The sequence below is a fragment of the Diadema antillarum genome, unplaced genomic scaffold, assembly GCF_040938485.1.
Source record: "Diadema antillarum isolate AM-2024a unplaced genomic scaffold, OU_Dant_1.0 scf00000205, whole genome shotgun sequence".
Taxonomy (NCBI): domain Eukaryota; kingdom Metazoa; phylum Echinodermata; class Echinoidea; order Diadematoida; family Diadematidae; genus Diadema; species Diadema antillarum.
In genome coordinates, this window is record NW_027271094.1 from 2,389,247 (window position 1) to 2,409,281 (window position 20,035).

General features: G+C 39.2%; 1 protein-coding gene across 1 annotated transcript in view; it reads left to right on the plus strand.

The window, feature by feature from the left end:
- The window catches only part of LOC139724046 (mesenchyme-specific cell surface glycoprotein-like), a 31,474-nt gene extending 12,510 nt beyond the window's left edge, over positions 1–18,964 (plus strand). Inside the window, exons 2-12 of the mRNA XM_071635244.1 lie at positions 8,516–8,734; positions 9,221–10,011; positions 11,255–11,496; positions 12,224–12,368; positions 12,968–13,079; positions 13,656–13,853; positions 14,607–14,675; positions 15,914–16,176; positions 16,583–16,800; positions 17,823–17,956; positions 18,882–18,964. Of these exons, the coding sequence (XP_071491345.1) occupies positions 8,516–8,734; positions 9,221–10,011; positions 11,255–11,496; positions 12,224–12,368; positions 12,968–13,079; positions 13,656–13,853; positions 14,607–14,675; positions 15,914–16,176; positions 16,583–16,800; positions 17,823–17,956; positions 18,882–18,964 (2,474 nt within the window). The remainder of the gene's footprint in view (positions 1–8,515; positions 8,735–9,220; positions 10,012–11,254; positions 11,497–12,223; positions 12,369–12,967; positions 13,080–13,655; positions 13,854–14,606; positions 14,676–15,913; positions 16,177–16,582; positions 16,801–17,822; positions 17,957–18,881) is intronic.
- The last annotated feature ends 1,071 nt before the right edge of the window (positions 18,965–20,035 follow it).

Genomic DNA, 20,035 nt, shown 5'->3' on the forward strand with positions numbered 1-20,035 from the left:
TGTTTAATCTCCGACTAACAATGCACTCTTTATCAATATATAGACTCCTAATTTCATATTTCTGTTTGTGATTTTTGTTTTTGCTTTTACCGTAAATGGGTAGTCTACCATGAAAACTTGGAAATGAATTCTAACGTAATGGTTACACCTGTTCGTCTTGAAATAAAAAAAAAAATCACTTATGGCAATTGGGATTTTCTCTTTATTCGTTTTAGAAAATTATCCTAAAAAGATTCTGTTTTCCGCATTATGATAGCAAGACGATGTATACACACATGCAACGTTTCTTCGTTATCAGTATGCAAAAGATGTGGTTTATGATCTTCTGTTGAGTCACATTAGGGCACGTCAAATACATTTTTGAGCCCTGTATAAATCATCCATCTTCTAGGTCATGGGGTGGATTTCTGTGCAGCCTGCTCTCCTAAAACTTGTGAGCAAGCTTCTGACGACAGCATTCATCAGTCGCACAAGGTCATGAGATGCGCCTTGAGTTGACTACGTTGCATCCAAGATCGACAACTCCATTGCCTATACTCGATTGGTCTCACAGCGGTAAATGTTGGCACGTTGGTGTCAAATGTGAAAATTTTTCTGTGTCGCTTGATTCAAGATGGAGGTGAATGAATGGTTGCCTCTGTGATTCTAAAGAAGGAAGTAACAAAAAAAAAACCACTTTCAATAATCGTAACAAACTATTGATGACGAATAATTCCTGTATGGTTATCATGTCTACTTGTAAGTGGACAATTATCTGACAATAACAGTTTGAAGTCTACGTAGGCCTATCTCTTTCGGTGAGAGACGAGAGGTGATTATTGGGGGTGTAAATTGGAGCTTTGAATGGAGCGAAAATGGACCGCGTCTGGGACCACAGAGTGCTAGTCAATACCACGTCATGCACTTGGCAACTCCACCCCTCCGCAGTTTAAGTGAGATCACACAACAGGTGGACTTGTGGGATTGTCGCTGTTTCGTTGCACTCTTTATGGAAGCATGCTATAAATATAGACAGATGAATTGACTTTAAAGGCATGATTTCACTGCGGTCACTGTGAGGGAAGCCGATCAACGGAATTCGTTAATTTCATCGCCGTTGCATTGCCGGTATATAGACACTGATAGAAGACGCTCGAAATGGCAGCTGTAGTTGGAACAAACAGACAGACAGACAGGAAAACAACACGAAAATCACAAGAAATGGGCCAGAGCACAAATAAACGCACAACACCAAAATCTAAATTCTTGAAAATGAAGTGTGAAGTGTGAAGTGTGATGTAAACCTTAAGATTTCAAGTAGGCCCTACTTCTGTTAATTTATTTCATCATTTATGTCAATCTTATCATTTCATTTATTTTATTTCCAACAAAATTTCAATTGCAATTAAACATTTGAATGCTAATTAGGCCTAATTACACAACTTTAACAACGTCTTGTTAGAAATTCTAACATGCATGCGTCCGCAATGAAATCATCGTCAAGCCGTGAAGGTTAACATTGACGGAAGAGTATGCGGAAGGACCCGGATGTAACTCCCCTGTATATACAAACAATTCACACGGACCTGAGAAGACTTAAGGACTATCACTGACCTCGTAAAACTCACGCATTCGGAAATTATGCTCGCTGCACGTGCATTTAAAGCACTATTCTTGAACGTAGTCATTATGAACCACCCTGAGGATGTGATGTCATTGCCTCGTGAGCTTTGACATCAAGTCTGCTTGCTATAAACGGACACCTCTGCGTTTACGTGCAGTCAGTTTCAATTAAATACCAAGCAGCCGTTATCTTAGGCACCGATCCCGATATAATCCCTTCCTTTGTTTGTTAATTGATTGAATGGATTCTGTCTTTCCAGTCCTACATTTGGCTAGATATGTTTATAGACATTGTAAGTATCTGCTTGAAGTTGAAAGTAGAAGATAAGACACTACGAAAACAAGCAATTCTTATTTTTAAGACCTGTAGCCGAGTAGCATGAGAACGTTATAATCAGTGTCGGTCTTGTACAGGTTCAAACAAGTGCAATTAGAGTTATCATATTCACAGTTGCATTCTTTCATCCTTTAATAATCGTTTTCTGCAGTAACTATGACGTTGTTGAATGAAAATTAGAGGAACTTTTAGCAGTAGAGGAATAATTTTCGCGGCAATCAAAAAGAACATTTGAATAATTACTCGTGAAAATTGATCATCATTACGGAAATAGTCGTCGCGCCTGTATTATTTTCAAGTAAATCACATTGTTCACATCATATGTAACAAATATATCATCACATGTCTAAAATGACAAAAACATGGTTATCACACTAGGAAGATCAATTATCAATTAATCTTTTTGTCTATGAAAATAAAAGTGACATAAACAATGGATCCTCTCTTTGTCAGAGTCACATGAAACTTGAATTCACTGTCATCTATACTGGATCATTAGACTATTTCATCTTCTTGCCCCTTTCCCATGGTAATTCCTTCAAATCCAGGCTTTATTACAAAAAGCGGCAAACTTATATCACTGTCAGCATCCATACATCTTAAAATACAGTATACATACACGAAAAGAATCATTAATTTTATTAAGTTGTTTTCGCACCTGATCTTTGTTTCAGGATTACGGAAGCTTAGTATTACCTCAGTAATGAAATTTGTAATTGTCCACGCAAGAAGTCTTATCGTCTCACGGGTAAAGTCCGAATTGTTGTTACAAGAATCCTGATGGTTTTACATTCCTTTCAGCGTTACTCTGTTTAATACGGGCTGTATAGTCACGACCTTTGTGTTTACTAGTAATCAGCCCTCACACATAACACCATGAAGCATTTTGCTGTATTCCGAGCTATCCTTCCCATAATTTACCAGAATGTCATTCGACGTTAAATAAACAGCGGTGTGTAAACAGCACATAAACTTACACTTCAACATAAATGAAACAAAATTAGTGCTAGTAACGTCTATAGAAGTTTCTGTAATGATGTATTTCTTAATTGATTGCTACGCCTTTATTTTTTTTCTGATAAATGGGCACATGTAAAAGTGGAGCAGAATATTGTTTATCAAACGAAAAAAGCTTACTGACTCAGAAGCAAGGTTCATCATGTTTTCCACTTAAGTGATCGATGTCTCCTTTTTATCGTTTGCTACATTTGCAGACCATAAAATTTCAGCGACGTTTAATTTCTCTAGATTCTTCGGGATGGATTTTTTTTTTGCGTAGATTCCAATTGTCATTGCATCGGTCTGTGCCAGTGGACAAACCAGAAAAAAAAAAAGAATCATCTTCCAAAATAAAATCCCACATACCATCACTCCGGAAGACGTCCAACAGGTGACGCGGTTAGGAGCCTTCAGATCAAGTTCAGAAATAGATCTCTGTACGATTTTGTGTCAAGGACTTCAATGATTAACAGTGCCTACATGTCCAGACCGGTGAAGCAGGCCTATTTTCAATTAGTCACAGTACAGCGAAACTCCATGCAGAATTCAATGGGATCTAGACATTATTTGAACGTGATATTGCACATTTTGTTATACCAGCATAGCTTGAAATAATAACGTACTATGAAAATGTTACATTCAGACTTGATGAAAGAGTATATCATATCATCTTTTCATTGATGAAATCTCCTTGCGTGGCATTCCCATTATGTTTTCCTATACATGAGGTAAACTCTCATCTAAAACCAAAGCACCCTTCAAGATTATGGAAGCAAGAGAAAGGAGTTTGTTTAAAAGAACTCATGGCATTTATAGTCCATCTAACACATTCACTGAGGCAGAAGTGTTCTCCAAAAGTGAAGCAGGGAAAAGTAGTCTGGATTCAACACTTCCTCCTCACGTCAGCTCCAAGGAAAGAGAGGTACAAAGTGCGGGGGGGGGGGGTGTATTATTTGGGAGTTAAAGAGCGTTAAATGCCACTAACACAGTACACTATCTCAAGAGAATTGTGATGTCCTGCAGAAAAGTGTAATCTACTGTCCTTGAGGTTTGACAACGGACTGTCGAAGAGTTGAGACTTTGCACACTCTATTCAGTGCTATTCCTGTCAGCAGTGGCTTCAACAGACCCACACTGTAGTCTTATGATGTTTTCTCCCTATTTCTGAACTATTTCGGAACTCCCTGACTATCTGTGATTGATGAATATCGGGTCTCGTCATCTTTGTCCCTGTTTCCATCTGTCTTATATAACCTTTCAATCATCATTCTACGTTTACATATTTTTTTTTTTTAGTTCACTCATGGTTATTACCAAGGAGGTATAGCAGATCCTATACCTCCTTGATAGTACTCTCATGACGAGTTCAAGGAATGAAGGAAAGTACATTCATCGCAATAATGATGCTACAATGCTATTTAAAAATGACCACAACTGTCTTCATGAAGACACATACGTTCATAATGACTTTATTTTTCGTTATCATTTTTATGTCGTTGCATAAATGCTGTTTCATAAATGATTATCTGTGTCAGTGTTGACGACGTATATAGCGCTGTTCCCTTAATGTCTGCGTTGTAGAAGGCTTTGGTTAATTTGGCGGCTAACCATGTAGACTGTTTTGCTGATGAGTGTGAGCTTATTCAGGATGAGTTAGTTCCTTTCAGGAACGCTTTCATTCGAGAAGAATCTACGCGGTGTACCACTGTCTTGTAGTGGTAGGTTTTTTTCCTGTACTCTTGTTCGTTTATCAACATTTTGATGCTATCAATAATTATCCTTCAGAAAACTTAACATGGCAAAATTCTCGAGGTGAGAAGAATTCGAGGTCTTTCTTGTGTATGACTTCATCGTCCCCTGCCCCCTTGGCGGCGGTGGGGGGGGGGGGGGGGGACTTGCTCAGGAACGCTTTATTCGAGGTCCTTCGATTTCTTTTATCCATTTTTCTTTCCTCGACACTGATTCTGAATCATTCTTTCGAGGTCGAATTCTCCGAGAAGGATATTGGTTCCATGCTCTCTTGTGCCATGATAGACGTAATCTCTTCGTTGCAAAGTCCTCGATTTGTTGGGGTTGCTACTATCCCCTGTCTCTCAATATATACCCCCTCCCTTTAAAGGGATCGTACTGTTTTGGTTGAGACCTAATTTCAGGCTTCGAACATATTTGGGTGAGATAATGAGAAACCTCTTATGAAATATGAAAGAGCATGTAATTCCATGAGGAACTCAACTTTTATTTGATAAAAAATGGTTTTGAAATGGCTGAGATATCCACAAAAAAGAGCGATTGTAATAAAGTGTTGGACCCACACTTTATTACGATAACTTTATTTTAGCTTGCTTTTGGATGTTTCAGTCATTCCAAGCACGATTTTCATCATATAAACTTTGAATTCCTCTTAAAATGGTATGCTCCGTACTATATGTCATAAGTGTTTTCTTGCTATCTCGAAAAAAGTTAAAAGCCCTACTCTCATCTCCACCAAAACTGTACCATCCCTTTAAAACTTTTTTCCGTCTTCCTCCCGTATCTACGTCTTTCTATATTTCCCACTTTTTCTCTGTCAGTCTTTCCTCTCTCCTACACACACATCTTTGTGAAACATTTGTAAATGTTTTACAAAGATTTTTGCTATGCATGTGGTATAAACTGCACTTTTGTATTGCTCCTTTGTCATTAAATTTTGGTTAGGCTTTCTTTCAAATTGTCACACCCATGTAAGTCGTTTGATTTGATTTGAATAGCAAAATAAATACAAACAAACGAACGAACGAACATACACCTTATACCGCTCAGCCCTACCATGTGCTAAAATGGATTACTCGTGGGAGACGTAACGGAGATGAACGCCGCGAAATAAGATATACATTGTATGCCCCGTAAATGATAATAAATCCTTTTGGACAGGGCTTCAGATGCAGACGGGATTTGCGGTACACTGTTTTCCTGCGGATCTGAAGTAATTTACTGTGTAACATTGTATGCACATCCGAAATGTTATATGAAAGTTTAGATAGAAACTTGATGAAAAGCTTTCCTCCCACCTAAAAGGAAAGAAAAATAGCTATGATATAGTTTTTTTTTTTTGTATCAATGTGTTATTAAGTGATCGCACGCCATTATCAGAACTACCGTATTACAATGTGGATGTGCTTTTGAATTTTTTGAAACGAAGACATTAGAAACATGTTAGGCTGAGGAAACTACCGGGAGATAAAACTTTCGAAGTTAGAAATATCAGTAGTCTTGAGGTAAATATATATAAAATTGTTCCCCCTTTTAACGACCAAAAATAAAATGAAAACATTGCCAAACAAAATTCATACCAGGATTTAGGCTCTGTTTGTACTTATACCTGTAACCCCTACATAACCACAAACGTGATAATGTTGTCTATCAGTCTTCATTTAATGATACTTCACTGATTGTTCCTTTTCTCTTTCTCTTCTCTTTCTTTTATTCTCATTTTCACAGATACTGCAAATTAGATATTTGAATGTTTAAATCTATGGGACCAAATATTTCTCCAAGGAGCTTATTCTTAGAGATAACTACAATTGCCCGTTGTCTTTTATAATTATTCATATATCATTTATCAATTCCTTGAAAAGTTATTTCGCAGAAGTTTGTCTGCTTGCAGTTCTTTTTGTTGGTATTGTTTCGTATCAAATGTGTCCTTGTCGTTATGTTATTTAGTCAATATTTTCAAACGGAAATGAAACGAATGAAAGTGGGATATTGTCCTTATCGATGAGATATGAGAATGAATACCTAAAAAAGGAAGTAGAATCAAACATCACGACGTATATTTGATACTTCTTAGCCTTGAAAAGTTTTTAACTTAGGAAGAAGAGAAAAGGATTCAGTTTCAGCCATTCTTTTTTACCCTGTCTCCCTTTCATTCCTTGCTCTACTTAACCGCGCCCAATTGGGTTGCTACTCTACATACCGTAGCTCCACCTTTTAGGGTGTCTAATTAGAGTCGGAAGGACATGATTAGCAGGGCCTGAATGCGAGTCAGACCTGGGGATAAATTGACCTGTCCCTCAGCGGTCTCACGGTGATAGACTAATTAAGTGCCCGTGTAATTATCACAGCAAATTGGGTGTTTTTGGACGTGTCTCACAACTCCTTGCCCCATCGTTTCCTTTGTACATGTCTTAGCGTTAGTATGGAGTCAATCAATTAATGAAAACAATAGTTGACAGAACATTATGCTTCTGCGACAATTGCTTCGGTCTTATGGTTTTAGGTCTAGTTTGATGTACGTGATGTAAGGATTAGGATAAGGGTAATAAGGGTTATCTTTGAGGGTATATATATATATATATATATATATATATATATATATATATATATTTGTTTAGCTTAGCGTGCAAATATGATACATGGGAGCAATTGTCGCATGAGCAAATGTCATGGAATAGAAACAATAGCCTTAGCTATCCTCTGATTGATATACATGAGTGCAGAATTTCTTGCAGGTTTTAGGTACAAAGGGTCGACATGAGGAAGTTGATAGTATTGTTTACAGCATATCTTTCATTGAACTGATAAGAAAATTGCTAAAATGCTGGGTGTCCCTATTCATTTTATACCGTGTATACATAACGCTGTTGGTCTAATACAGACAGAGTAGATCCCATTTTTGTTCCTTTTATTTCTTCTAGTTACAATGACCACACACAGAACTACCTCCTTGCCCTAAAAAACAGCTGTTAATCTGTTCTTAATCGTGCGTGTGGAACGTACGGTATCTGTAGTTGGATTCTTGGCAAAAATAAGCTATCCAACACGTTTTTCGAATCAGTTAATCAGGTCAATTGGCCGGCATCTCAGTTTTGTGCGAAAGTGTTGCATTAACATAGTGTAAACCTTGAAATATCGCCAGTCTCGTAGTTATGTTTACAAGCACTCAACTCTCATCATACATCATCACCATATGAAAATAAATCTGACTGTGCTCAAAATATAATTGTACATTCCTTCCTGGTGATTGGGCATGAACTCTGTACATAAAAAAAAAAAAATCATTTTAAATAGCTATAATTCAACAGATCGATGTATCACTCAAACATCTTTATCTGACGTCCTTGGACTGCAGCCAAGAATACTAAAGAAAATTCTGCTGTTACCTGCACATGGCCCCATGGTAGAGATTACAACCCGTAGGCATAATAATTATGCCCTATCTAAAGTGATCACATTTGGGGTGCACAAAGTCAGCTGTTATTTCTCCAATTCTTCAAGTTTACTGTTAAAGCATCGTGGCTGAATTGGCGTCTTTCGTGATATTTGTTGTTATTGTTCTTCTTCTTTTCTTGTTGTCAATGATCCCAACGTTACATTTCTTTCACCATAATGTTCACAGTTAGAGGATAATTACATTATACTAAATCTTTGCAATCAAACTTTTATGGGTTAATATTGCTTGTAATTTCTCACGAAACACTATTGAATAATTCGATTCAACTTTATACAGTCTTCTTTGTACGGGAATGGTGCAAAATGAAAACGCGACGAGGCAAATTCAACTGTATTCATACTGTTAATTTCTCATCAATTGATTTTCAGGAAAGAAATGGATTCACGTTGTGGACTTTGCAGACGTTCACTACCCTAAAATCCTCGACAAATTCGAGTCGCCACGCCCACTCACGGACATCAAGGAATGCGGACAGTTCGTCGCCTGGGCGATCGAGGGAGAGCAAGTTACCGACCCCGGCATGGTTGTCCTCTACAACAAGTTTTCGAGGGGAACCAGGGAATGGACCAAGAGATGCGAATTCCAAGGTAAATAGAGCAGCTCTGGTTGAAACTCAAAACTGTTACTATGTGTTACGAATATAATACACTGCATTTTTAATATGTCTGATAAAGACTGACTATACCGATAGAGATGAACTTCTTAGCGTTATTCATCATGAAGTTTATGCAGTGACCTTTTGTCATCTCTATAATTTTTGTATGTAATAAAGGTATAAGTGCAACGATGAGACATGCCTTGTCTTTGCTGGCTAGCTTGAGTTGAACGTAGCAAGGACCGACGGAATGGTAAAATGTTCTTTATTTCTGTTGTTTTGACGAGTCACAGCATCTTGTACCTTAAGTTTATTGCGGAAGCGCCAATAATGACAAGTACAATACCATCTAACATCACCTGATTTCTGTTTTATTTTTAAACAATGGCAGTGATAATGTTAACATGAAATTGAGGCGGTCATGTAGACTGTCAATTCGTAACACACTTTAGTACATATTTTCTGTCTCTAATTTCAGTGGGATCGAAACCAAAGAGCATCAAGTTCACCAGGGACTGCTCTACCATTGTGGTGGCTAATGAAGGAGAAGCAGCAGTGGCTGGGCAGGGTAGCCAGTCTCAGTGGGTGAACCCGGAGGGGTCGGTCAGCATCATTCGTCTCTATGGAAACCGGCCAAACCGCGGGCAGGGTGGTGGCCCCAATGGGGGCAATCCCAACGGGGGCAATCCCAACGGAGGAAGAAACGCATGGGGTAATGGCGGCCAAGGGGGCGGACAGGGAGGCTGGAACCAAGGAGGGGGGCAGGGTGCCAGAGGAGGGCAGGGTGCCAGAGGTGGGCAAGGATGGAACGGAAGGGGGCAAAACACAGGTGGACAGAATTGGGGAGGATCGGCTGGTGGAGGGTGGAACAACAGGGGGCAGAATACAGGACAGAACGCAGGGGGTACGGGCTGGAATCAAAACACAGGGGGTGGCGGCTGGAACCAAAATGGCGGAGGTACGGGCTGGAACAATCAGGGCCAGACCCCCCGATGGAACTCGGGAGGGAATGGTTGGAACAATAGGGGACAAAGCACTGGACGGCCTAACAATGGGAATCCAAACTGGCAAGGAGGGGGTCGTAACGGCGGCAATCCTAGTTGGCAAGGTGGTCAGGGAGGGCCGAGCACCCCGTCCTGGCAGAGCCAGGGGCAGGGCACGAATTGGCAAGGGAATGGCCAAAGCCCATGGCAGAACAACAACAGTCCTCGCAGAAATCCCGGCCAAGGTCCTTGGCTCCTACACGAACTGGCACATCTAAGACGTCAGGTGATTCAACCTCCTGATGTATATTTGCTGTCTCAATCTATGAAAAGCCCCAGTAGGCCTATATTATGGTTGAGAGAAAGAGAGAGAATGTGTGTGTGTGTGTGTGTGTGTGTGTGTGTGTGTGTGTGTGTATGTATGTGTGTGCAGTGCAATGTGGAACTGTCGCGGCTGAGTTTTTGAGACCATCTTGATAAGATCGCTGGCTTCATACACGTACATGAGGTTCGAACCCCTGTCTTTCAGTTTTGCTTTTTGGCAAGGCACTCTATCCACGTTGCCAAGTCTTTCTGAGTAGACTTGAAGCCGTCGGCCCCGTATTAAGGAAAGCTATACCCTTTACCATTAACATATCTACCTCACATCGGTTGCAGCGGGTACTGTGTCATTATTCTAAATGAGGAAATTCTTGCGTCGAATTGTTTTTATTGCAAATGATTGACAAATTACACTCCATCGAGATAAAGAAGCATTGCAAAATCTGATCGGTGTTTTGGTAGTAGAAATGACAATAGAAATCATGATACATACTCGAGTAGGATTCGAACCTACTGCAAGCTCTAAGGATTAGAACCAGCAGTAGCTGTCGGACGGGAGCTCTGTGGTCTAGTGAATAAGACGCCTGTCCGGAGACCAGGAAGTTGTAGGTTCGAATCCTGCTCGAGTATGTATGGCGATGATTTTTTCTTTTTGTCGTGATCACTGCTAAAACACTGAACTTTTCAGTGCTTACCTACGTCGATGTTTTAATCTGTATACAATAGGTCATTCCATGGACACATTAACCAAACTAATAACCAACAAGTTGATCTCTTACGTTGTTGATTGAAGCATAAGGATAAGACCAGATTTTGTCACAGCCGATGCCATCATTCGCAAGGTTCTCAAAGATGATGGGATAGTGCAGTTTTTCTTTGTAAACGGGTGTACTTTTAATTATTTTTTTTTACTCTCAGTAATGTTCATATATTGAAGTAAGAATGATAATACATGTGGCAACCTTGAAGTCACAGAGAGCCGGGGTTAGGGTATCACACGGAAGAGAGAGAGAGAGAGAGAGAGAGAGAGAAGGGGAGAGAGGGAGAGAGAGAAGGAGAGTATCAAAACCTCAGTCGTGAAAGTAATTAACCTTTAGATGAAAAGACTGCCATATGAAGCAGGTCATCAGATTATTCAATTGAGTATTGCTACTATTGACCTCAAAGTGATTAATCACAATTTTTTTCTGTTGCAATATATTTTACAGAAAAGACAATTTCCACCTCCTCCTCAAACTCCACGCTGGCAGCCCCCTCAGAGGCCAACCTTCCCACAGACCCCCGCCAGAGGACCGGGCAGAGTTCCCGGCATGGCGCCGAATCGCCCCTGGCAAAACCCTGGTCAGCAGAATCCGCAGCAGGGCGTGACCTTTGGGAGGGGCACGTGTTCCGGAGGGGGCGGATTCAATCCAATCATCACGACCCTCGATTTCACCAAATTTAACCCTAGGTAAGCATCCTGCCATACGCAATGCGTCTTCGAAATGAAGTTTGTCCCACGATATGAGTTAAGACGACAGCTTTGTATATTGCACGTAATCCAGGTCATTTCCTGGCGATCACTTGATAAAATAGATCCAATTAACGGAGCTATTAACCTGGATGACGACTTTGGTAGCTAACAACAGAATGTAAACACAAAATGTGGAAGTCTAGATAACTAATCAGGTGTTAGATTTATTATTGATTTGAAATTCTGATTAAGGTTTATTATCAACTTGAAGGGTTGATGCTGCTGATTTCTTGTTGTTTTTGTTTGGTTGATTATTCATTGATCAATATTCATCGCTTTACAAATAATTGCGAACGTATCAAGAGTCTGATGTGCAAAAATAATGCACGTACTTGTCGAATACAAACAATAGTCAGAGAATGAAGACATGTAAACTGTGAGAAATCTACATAGAAGAATTGCTTGTAGGGCATAGATTCTCGTCCTGGGGCCCCGTTTCATAAAACTCGTCATCAGTGACAACTGCCACATTTCTATGACAAATTTGCTCTCAGCCAATCAGATGCAAGGATTTCAGTAGCTTGTCACATCTATGACAACTTGTCACTGATGACAAGTTTTATGAAACGGGCCCCTGGAATGAGTTGTTAACCTGAAAATAACAAAATAAATTTGTATATTTTCCCCCATTTCTCATGTTTCGTGCATCGTGCATGCAATATAGTGCGGATCTCTTGACGGCACAGCTAGTGAGACAGCCTTATAAAGGTCAAATGGGGGACAAGCAGGAAAACACGTTCTCACAGGGACTCGAACCTGAATATGTCACCCTGGATCCTACAGAAACCACGGCATACGTCAGTCTGCAGGTATGTGGAAATTCACAACTGAAGACCAGATTTTGAAAGCTCAGTAAAGTGGGAGTATCACGCTATGACTATAGCTAATTAGTCGTGTTTTGCTCTCCTTTATTGTGTTTTTCCATAAACAAGTCATTGTCCAAAATAATGACAGCAAAATTGAATTCGGCTGACATGGTATGAATCAAGCGCCCATGTTCAGGGATATTTTTCAGCTTAACTGTGATAAAAGGTTTTGTTTATAAGATGTTGCAGTATTGACCATTTTTGTGAGTGTTTCCATTTCCGTACTCTCCTCCTTCCTCTTTATATACATTTCCTTTCCTACGATTTTATACTTTCTTTTTTTTTTCTTTTCTAAAATGAATTGCGGTGGTAGATCATAGAAATTAAATGTGTTCTGTGTGGCGATTGTTTCGTCTCTAATGTTGAGATATTCAGTTTGATCTGAAACTTTCTACCCATTTAGATATGACCACACACTTGAGACAGTTTACTTCTGCTATGAAGAGTGTCGACGCTTGATATTTTTGTCATGTGCATCCTCGCTGAGTGGTATTTTACTGTCAATAACAATGGTGAGGCTTAATTTTTATGTTTCTCTACAGGAAAACAATGCCATCGCCAGTGTTGACTTGCGGACCAACCAGGTGACGGGGATCCATCCACTCGGTGCCAAGCAATGGAAGAGATACGACTTAGACCCTAGCCCAGGCAACGGTGAGGAGAGGCGGACTGACAGAGGAAGAGGGAAAGAGAGAACAGACAGACAGACAGACAGACAGACATAATCACAGAATCACAGAAAGAAAGATCGAAAATAGATCTCAAAACATTTCCCCTATATGTCGTTCATGGTACCGTGGTTGGACGTTGTGCCTTTAGAATCAACCATAAAAATAGTCCCTAGACAATAAAAGAGGCCCCCATAATATAATGACAGACTTTTTCTTGCGCGTCATTACGACGTCGCCAAAAGGAGGCGTATGTGAGAAAGTTGGATATCGGCAAGATTGTAATAATTCGCACAAAACTCATGGTTATTGTCACGTTGATACGTTAACGACAGAAAATGAGAGAAAGGATTACATAAAAACAGTCGGAGAACCGTAAAGGGATAAACGTAAGTGACAGTCATTTAGTTTCGGTTAGTCATATCGCCGTTTTGCCGAAAATGACTCATTTGATACCCTTTTCATGCAAAACCTGAAAAGAAATCTGTACTCAAGTAATGCTTCAAATGGGTCTGAATCATAACATCTTGTTTTATTTCCTCTTGTTTTTCGACATCCCTAGGTCGAACATTTAAGAAGTACGATATCGAGAGTTTCCGACAGCCAGATGCCATCGAGACATACAGGACGTCGAACGGCGATACGTTCGTCATCACCGCCAACGAGGGCAAGCAGCTGGAGTACACATGCAACCTCCACGCCTGCCCGCCGGGAGGTGGAGAGTTTGTCGAATTCGAAAAGGGAGACGAGTTTCCCGAAGGTATGTTCAATCTGTACTCGGAGGCGTGTTTGCTCGTAATCATCTTTGTGTAGCACCTCTCTCTAGAGTTTGAAATCGTCTCTGTTTTTTTTTTTGCTCATCATGTCCTTGTGTATGCGATTTCGTTGTTATCTTAAGTTGAGGGCAGATAGATAAATTGTACAGATTTCTACTGGTGATTTCTATATCAAATATTTGACTATCTGTGCATAACTAATGCTAATGGAATGGATGCAGCGATCATTATAAAAAAAAATGCTTATTTCCATGTTACGTTTTGATCTTGAAATGATTAGAGTGAATCCATAACTGAATTCATGTTTAATCTGGATCACAGAAATGCTGTGTGTAAAGTTAAGTAAGTATAAAATAAGTATAGAAAATACTAGAAAGATGATAAATGAAAGGAATGCAAGATCCAATTCAAAATAGAGTGGCGCCCTCTATTCTGGACTTCCTCTTGGCAGAGCTGTAATTATTTGAATTTTCAGGCCATTTGCAAGAGTACACTGAAAAGGATCCGAAACACTCTTTAAGACATCTTTCAAAAAACAAAAACAAAACGTTATCCTCTAAAGCGAGGCAGAATCAAAACCTGTTTCGAAACAGATCTGAGCCATTGAGAAACGTATGCAGGACAAACACTTTCAGGTTACAGTCTCGCTCCCATGTATTACGACCTTATGCACTGAACGTGTGGATCATTAGTCAGTTATATGTACAGTTTGATAAAGATTTTGCTTTAAATTGCAGATTACTGGTTGACTGATAAACTCCTACAGAGGGTGACCAACGAAGAAATGCTGGATGCTTTTAGACTTGGTGAGTGTTTGTCAGAGAAATCTCTGACTTATTCAAATTCATGAAATTCTTCCGTCGAGATGTTTTCCTTGCAACTGATTAACAAATATTGCCCTACATCGACGTAAATAAGAACTGAATTGATCAGTGTTTTAGTAGTAGCCATGATTTAAAAAAAAAATCATGGGCGTACATAGCACTCGATGGGCGTACATTTACACCTATGTACGTCGATGTGGGGCAATTTGTCAATCAGTTGCCGGCAATCCATGACTTGCACAGGACTTACCTTTCAGTACCGGTAATGTTTGTATGCCCGATCATCCTTATTACGGATACTGTAAGTCATGTTGTTGCTGTTGTTGTTGATGATGATGATAGTGATGATGTTCATGCAGTTCCTGCAACAAAATGGCCTGGCAAGGTTTGCCGTATACGTAGTTAGCAATAATGAACGCCAAGTGGATTAATTGATTAAGATGTATTTGGTATGATAAGATGGATTGAAGATACTTATTCTACAACATTTGAGATGCAATATCACTTAATTAAAATGAATACGTAAACCGACATATTGATTCAGATCAATGTTATTTCATTCCCAGCAAAATCAAAGTAATAATGTTAAGGACAGCGCCCTCAGCGTCCGGCATTAGGTCAATGATTGGCAGCTCTTCTACACGGCGGGGCATTCCTACTAATAGTCTTCTCTATCCAAGCTAACCTCTGCAGTGGCAGAGATCCTGTCTTTATCGTTACCTTACCATTACCAGGTACCCATTTATACACCTGGGTCGAGAGGGACATGGCGGGTAAAAACATCTTGCCCAAGGACGTAGGCATTGAAATTGACGTGATTTGAACTCGGGACCTCAACGTCCGATTGAAAGTCACAAGTCTTTTCCACTATGCCAACAGGTCCCATCAAGTCGTCAACTTTGGTCGCAACGAATCATATCAATAATTCAAAAGGCAGTCGAACTTTAAATAAGTCTGATATCGATGGGGTCGTAGAATTTCAAGACCACCGACAATCGCAATTTGGCTGTGGACGAGTTATTATTTGATCAATCTCTTCAAACTGGTCTTCTGTTCACTGGTCATTAAACATGTCTCATAGCACTTATATCTTAATCATAATTTCGTAACATATATTTCCTAGACTTCTTTTTTGGCAAAGCATTAAAGGAATGGCAACTTGAATGGATATGGCGTGATATTTGCTTGCTCATCTGTTTTCTTCTCGCTTTTATTTTCAGGCAACCTTGAGTTCAGTCGAATCGATGGCCGTAGCACTGAACAGCCCTTGAAGCACGACAATGTCTACTTCTACGGCGGTCGCGGTATTTCGGCCTACCGAGTGGATCGGCGGACCGGCAACTTGACCCTGGCCTGGGACAGCGGGGATATTATCGAGAAAGCCACGGCCAAATACCTGCCAAAGATTCATAACGGGAACAACAGGGTTGGCGACCCGAGTGTGACCATGGCTAGTACCTTTGACTCGAGGTCCGACCAGAGGGTACGCAAATTATACTCTTAATTGACCCATCTTGGAAAACATCTATATCGTAACACATAAACTAGAGTTTGAAATTTTGAGGAGTTGATAATCTATTCATAAACAGGAATGATTACTAGCCTTCATAGAAACTAATTTTCATATGTCACCATGCAATGAATATAAGCATAAGTTCTTTTCCAAGACTTATAGCTCATGCAGATGAAAGATATTTTTGATGACCGTTACTTTTTCCCGGTAAGTTCTTCCTGGTTGCAAACTAAAAACAAGAAAATTGAACAGGGAAATAAGAATAGCTTTTCACTCTCAATCTACTAGCATCATATTCAGACATTCATAAACATTGAAAATTAGTTTTGACATGTTCTGCTATTAAATATCACTTTATATTCGATTCTTACCTCAGGGTCCCGAGTGTGAATCGCTTGCAATTGGAGACGTCCAGGGAACGAAACTCATCTTCGTGGGTATCGACAGAGTTAGTGCGATCGCGATATTCAGTGTGACAAAGGGACAATCACTACCGATATTCGAATCGATCACTCGTGATGGCCATATCGATAAATCCTTTTCAGAACTGTACAGGACAAAGCGATTCGGTGATTCCGACCCCGAGTCATTAACGTAAGTGTTTGAGCTTTAAAGGGACTATGCAATGCAAAATGCATGTTGGTTTGTATTGAATCATGATTTCCTGATCACTTATGTTGCCAAAACAATATCAAAATATGTGCCATGTTTGTAGTATTTTTTAAAACTATTTTTCTTCAGATTCAGATTCAGATTCTTCAGAATCCTTTCAAAATAGGAGTCTGTTTATTGACATCATCTGTCAATTACTGATTGTAACCAATGACAATGGAATCCACCTCAAGACCTCCTAGACTGAACATAACTCGTATGTTTCTCTGCAATGTCTTGGTAGTCACACTAGTAACGTGGAATCAGGCAGGTTTTGCTCCATCTTTGGAAAGGTGTATTCCAATATCTTTTGCTAATCATATCAGTATTTCAACAATGATTGACAGATGATGTCATTGACAGAATCTTGACAGAATCCACAGCCTATAAAGAGCTAACTGAAGCTTTTAAATCTCATTCCCTTCTCCCACTGTCTCTCTTACGTTTTTAAAACTACGAAGCAGAGCCCTTTCAGCCTCTGATATCAACTTTAATATGCGCAGACACCAAATTCTAAATACACAAGAAAGAGGGCGCCATTTCCGACTGGCCCCTGGTCATTACTGTTTATTAGCATGAATGTTGATAATATCATTGGAATCAAATTGTATAAGTCGCACAAAGTTGAATCGAGAAGGGTAATAGGAAAGTTTAACATAGAATATAAATACACAGAGTTCATGCTTGTAACTATTTGTATTATTCGTAATCAAATTATGTGGATGACATAGTTACCATTACATTCTTTCTCTCATATTCTTTTATATTCATCCATATATTCATATATATATTCATATATTCGTATATTCGTATATTCGTATATTCATATATTCGTATATTCATGTATTCGTATATTCATATATTCGTATATTCATATATTCATATATCCATATATCCGTATATCCATATATCCATACATCCATATATATCATATATTCATATCCTTTATATTCTAAAAAAAAAAGTTTCATCCCTCCTGAGAAGACCATCGACCAGAGGCCGTACCTCCTCGTTACGGGCCGAGTGAGTGGAACCGTCACTCTCTACCAAATCCGAGACGAACCGATATGGATGTTGCTGAAGGATAACCCCAATAGCGGTGAGTTAACTGTACTATCAACGCATTGTTTCGGATATGCGTTACTTCTCAAAGATTCTTTGCATGGGACACCAGCTACCAGGGCCCCATTTCATAAAAGAAAACAACTTGTTATCAATAACAAGTTACGATAGTTTTTAATATAAGCTACTAAAATCCTTGCATCTGATTTGCTGAGAGCAAACTTGTCAAAGAAAATGTGGCAGTTGTTACTGATAACAAGTTTTATGAAACGAGACCCAGGTTCCCGAGGGCACTAATGGGTTACAGAATTCATCCCATACATTGTATGTATCAGTTAACTATGTATCTTCAGTGAATGCAGAAATTTTAATAGAACACACTGGCAAACATTTAAGGAAAGTCAGATAATCTGTTGAAAAATGAAGAATGTTTAACGTTCTGGTTAAATCCATCATTTTGTTTGTTATTTTTTATTGCAAAGTTCATATTCCCTGGGCTTGTTAATGATATCAGTAGTAGTATTCTCCTTGACTTCTGTTGGAGGTAAGGCAAGTGCTATAGAATTATCTTAACAATCCTTTGAAAGGTTCTGCTGTTCCACTATCGCAAGCTGTTTTATAGTCTTCTCAATATAACTGAATTTGAGCATTAGTTGTCAACTTTATAAATACAATTCATGTGCTTTGATAAATGTTGCATGTCTTGTTATGCAGCAGTCTAGGTTGTGTGCAATTATTCTACCCGTCTAGTAGCGTGTATTCGAAATTGTACACTGATAAGCAACCAAATTTCTTCTTCTTTCTGTTTTTCTGGCGCCTTCTTGGCATACAGTCAGTATGTCAAAGTCCAATCTCGTTAATGTATATGATTTCACTGCTCTATGAAGAACAAACAAGGCTGTATGCTCTTGAAATGAACGCATACTCACGACAGCATCTTTGATCGCTATTTTATTTTTCAGATGTGCGACAGCTAGCCTCTCTTCCAGTCGTCCTTCTTTCAGCTTTCCTGGGACTCCTTACAAGCTGGAGAAGAATTTTCTGAGATGCCATGAGACATGAATCTTCCTCTTGCTGCTAATTGTTCACTTTCTGTCATCGTGAAACAAAAATAATCTACTGTATATTTTTATATTTCTTCAAACGTTTTATCTTCTCACTCAAGGTCATTGTTAATGTACATTTCTTTTGTAATAGCGAACAACGGTGTTAATGTTGCCAAGTTTGTATTCATCCCGTCATGGTATGCTTATCGAATTATTTAAGAACCAGACTCCATTGTCTTTGCTCGTGTCTATGAATAGCGAATCGAGTAGAAGGTTGCATAAGAATATGTTGAGCGTATTCGTTGATTTTCAACACACTTGAATATCATGAGATATAAATATATTGATATATGTATATTAGTCTTCAAAATATAATTATTTCAATGTTGATCACTTTATCCATCATTATACAAAGTTAGAGTCTGGTATGCATTATTTTAAAATCATCACCGGAAATTCACTATTCAGTTTATGATTCATCGAACTTTGCCACTTTGGAATTACTTCTATTCACAGTTACGTACTTGATATACATCTTCATCTCCAATTTTTTCAACTGATATCATTAATTTGACTTTTTAAATTATATTTTACGTACATGACGTACATAGGCTTTTGATTGCATTTGTTGAAATTGACTAGTGGTGATGAACTATCTTGGCTGTAAAAATAAAGTCGTTTAGGCATGAAGTACAAGCTAATTGAAAGGAAAACAATGCCAAACTATGCGGCTTCTCTACACTTGAAGATGATATGTGACCCGCTACAACAAAATGATCCTAAAGTCGCGCGGGGTCGATTATTTGAAAATTGCATGAGACAATTCCCTAATCTTTCTGCTTTAAACTGATATATAACACATCTCATATAAATAATTGGCTGCGGAGATATCGATGTTTAAAAGAGAGCATGTCGAGACGTCTGGGAAATCACTGTTTCGAGAAAAGCGCCCTGAAAGTTTTCCTTGCGACGCAATCGCGATCAAGGGACACGCAATCAGTTTTCACCTCCGGACAATAGAAGGTAAGCCCTAGCAACCCACGAAATGCTCATTCAAGCACAGCGTCGGT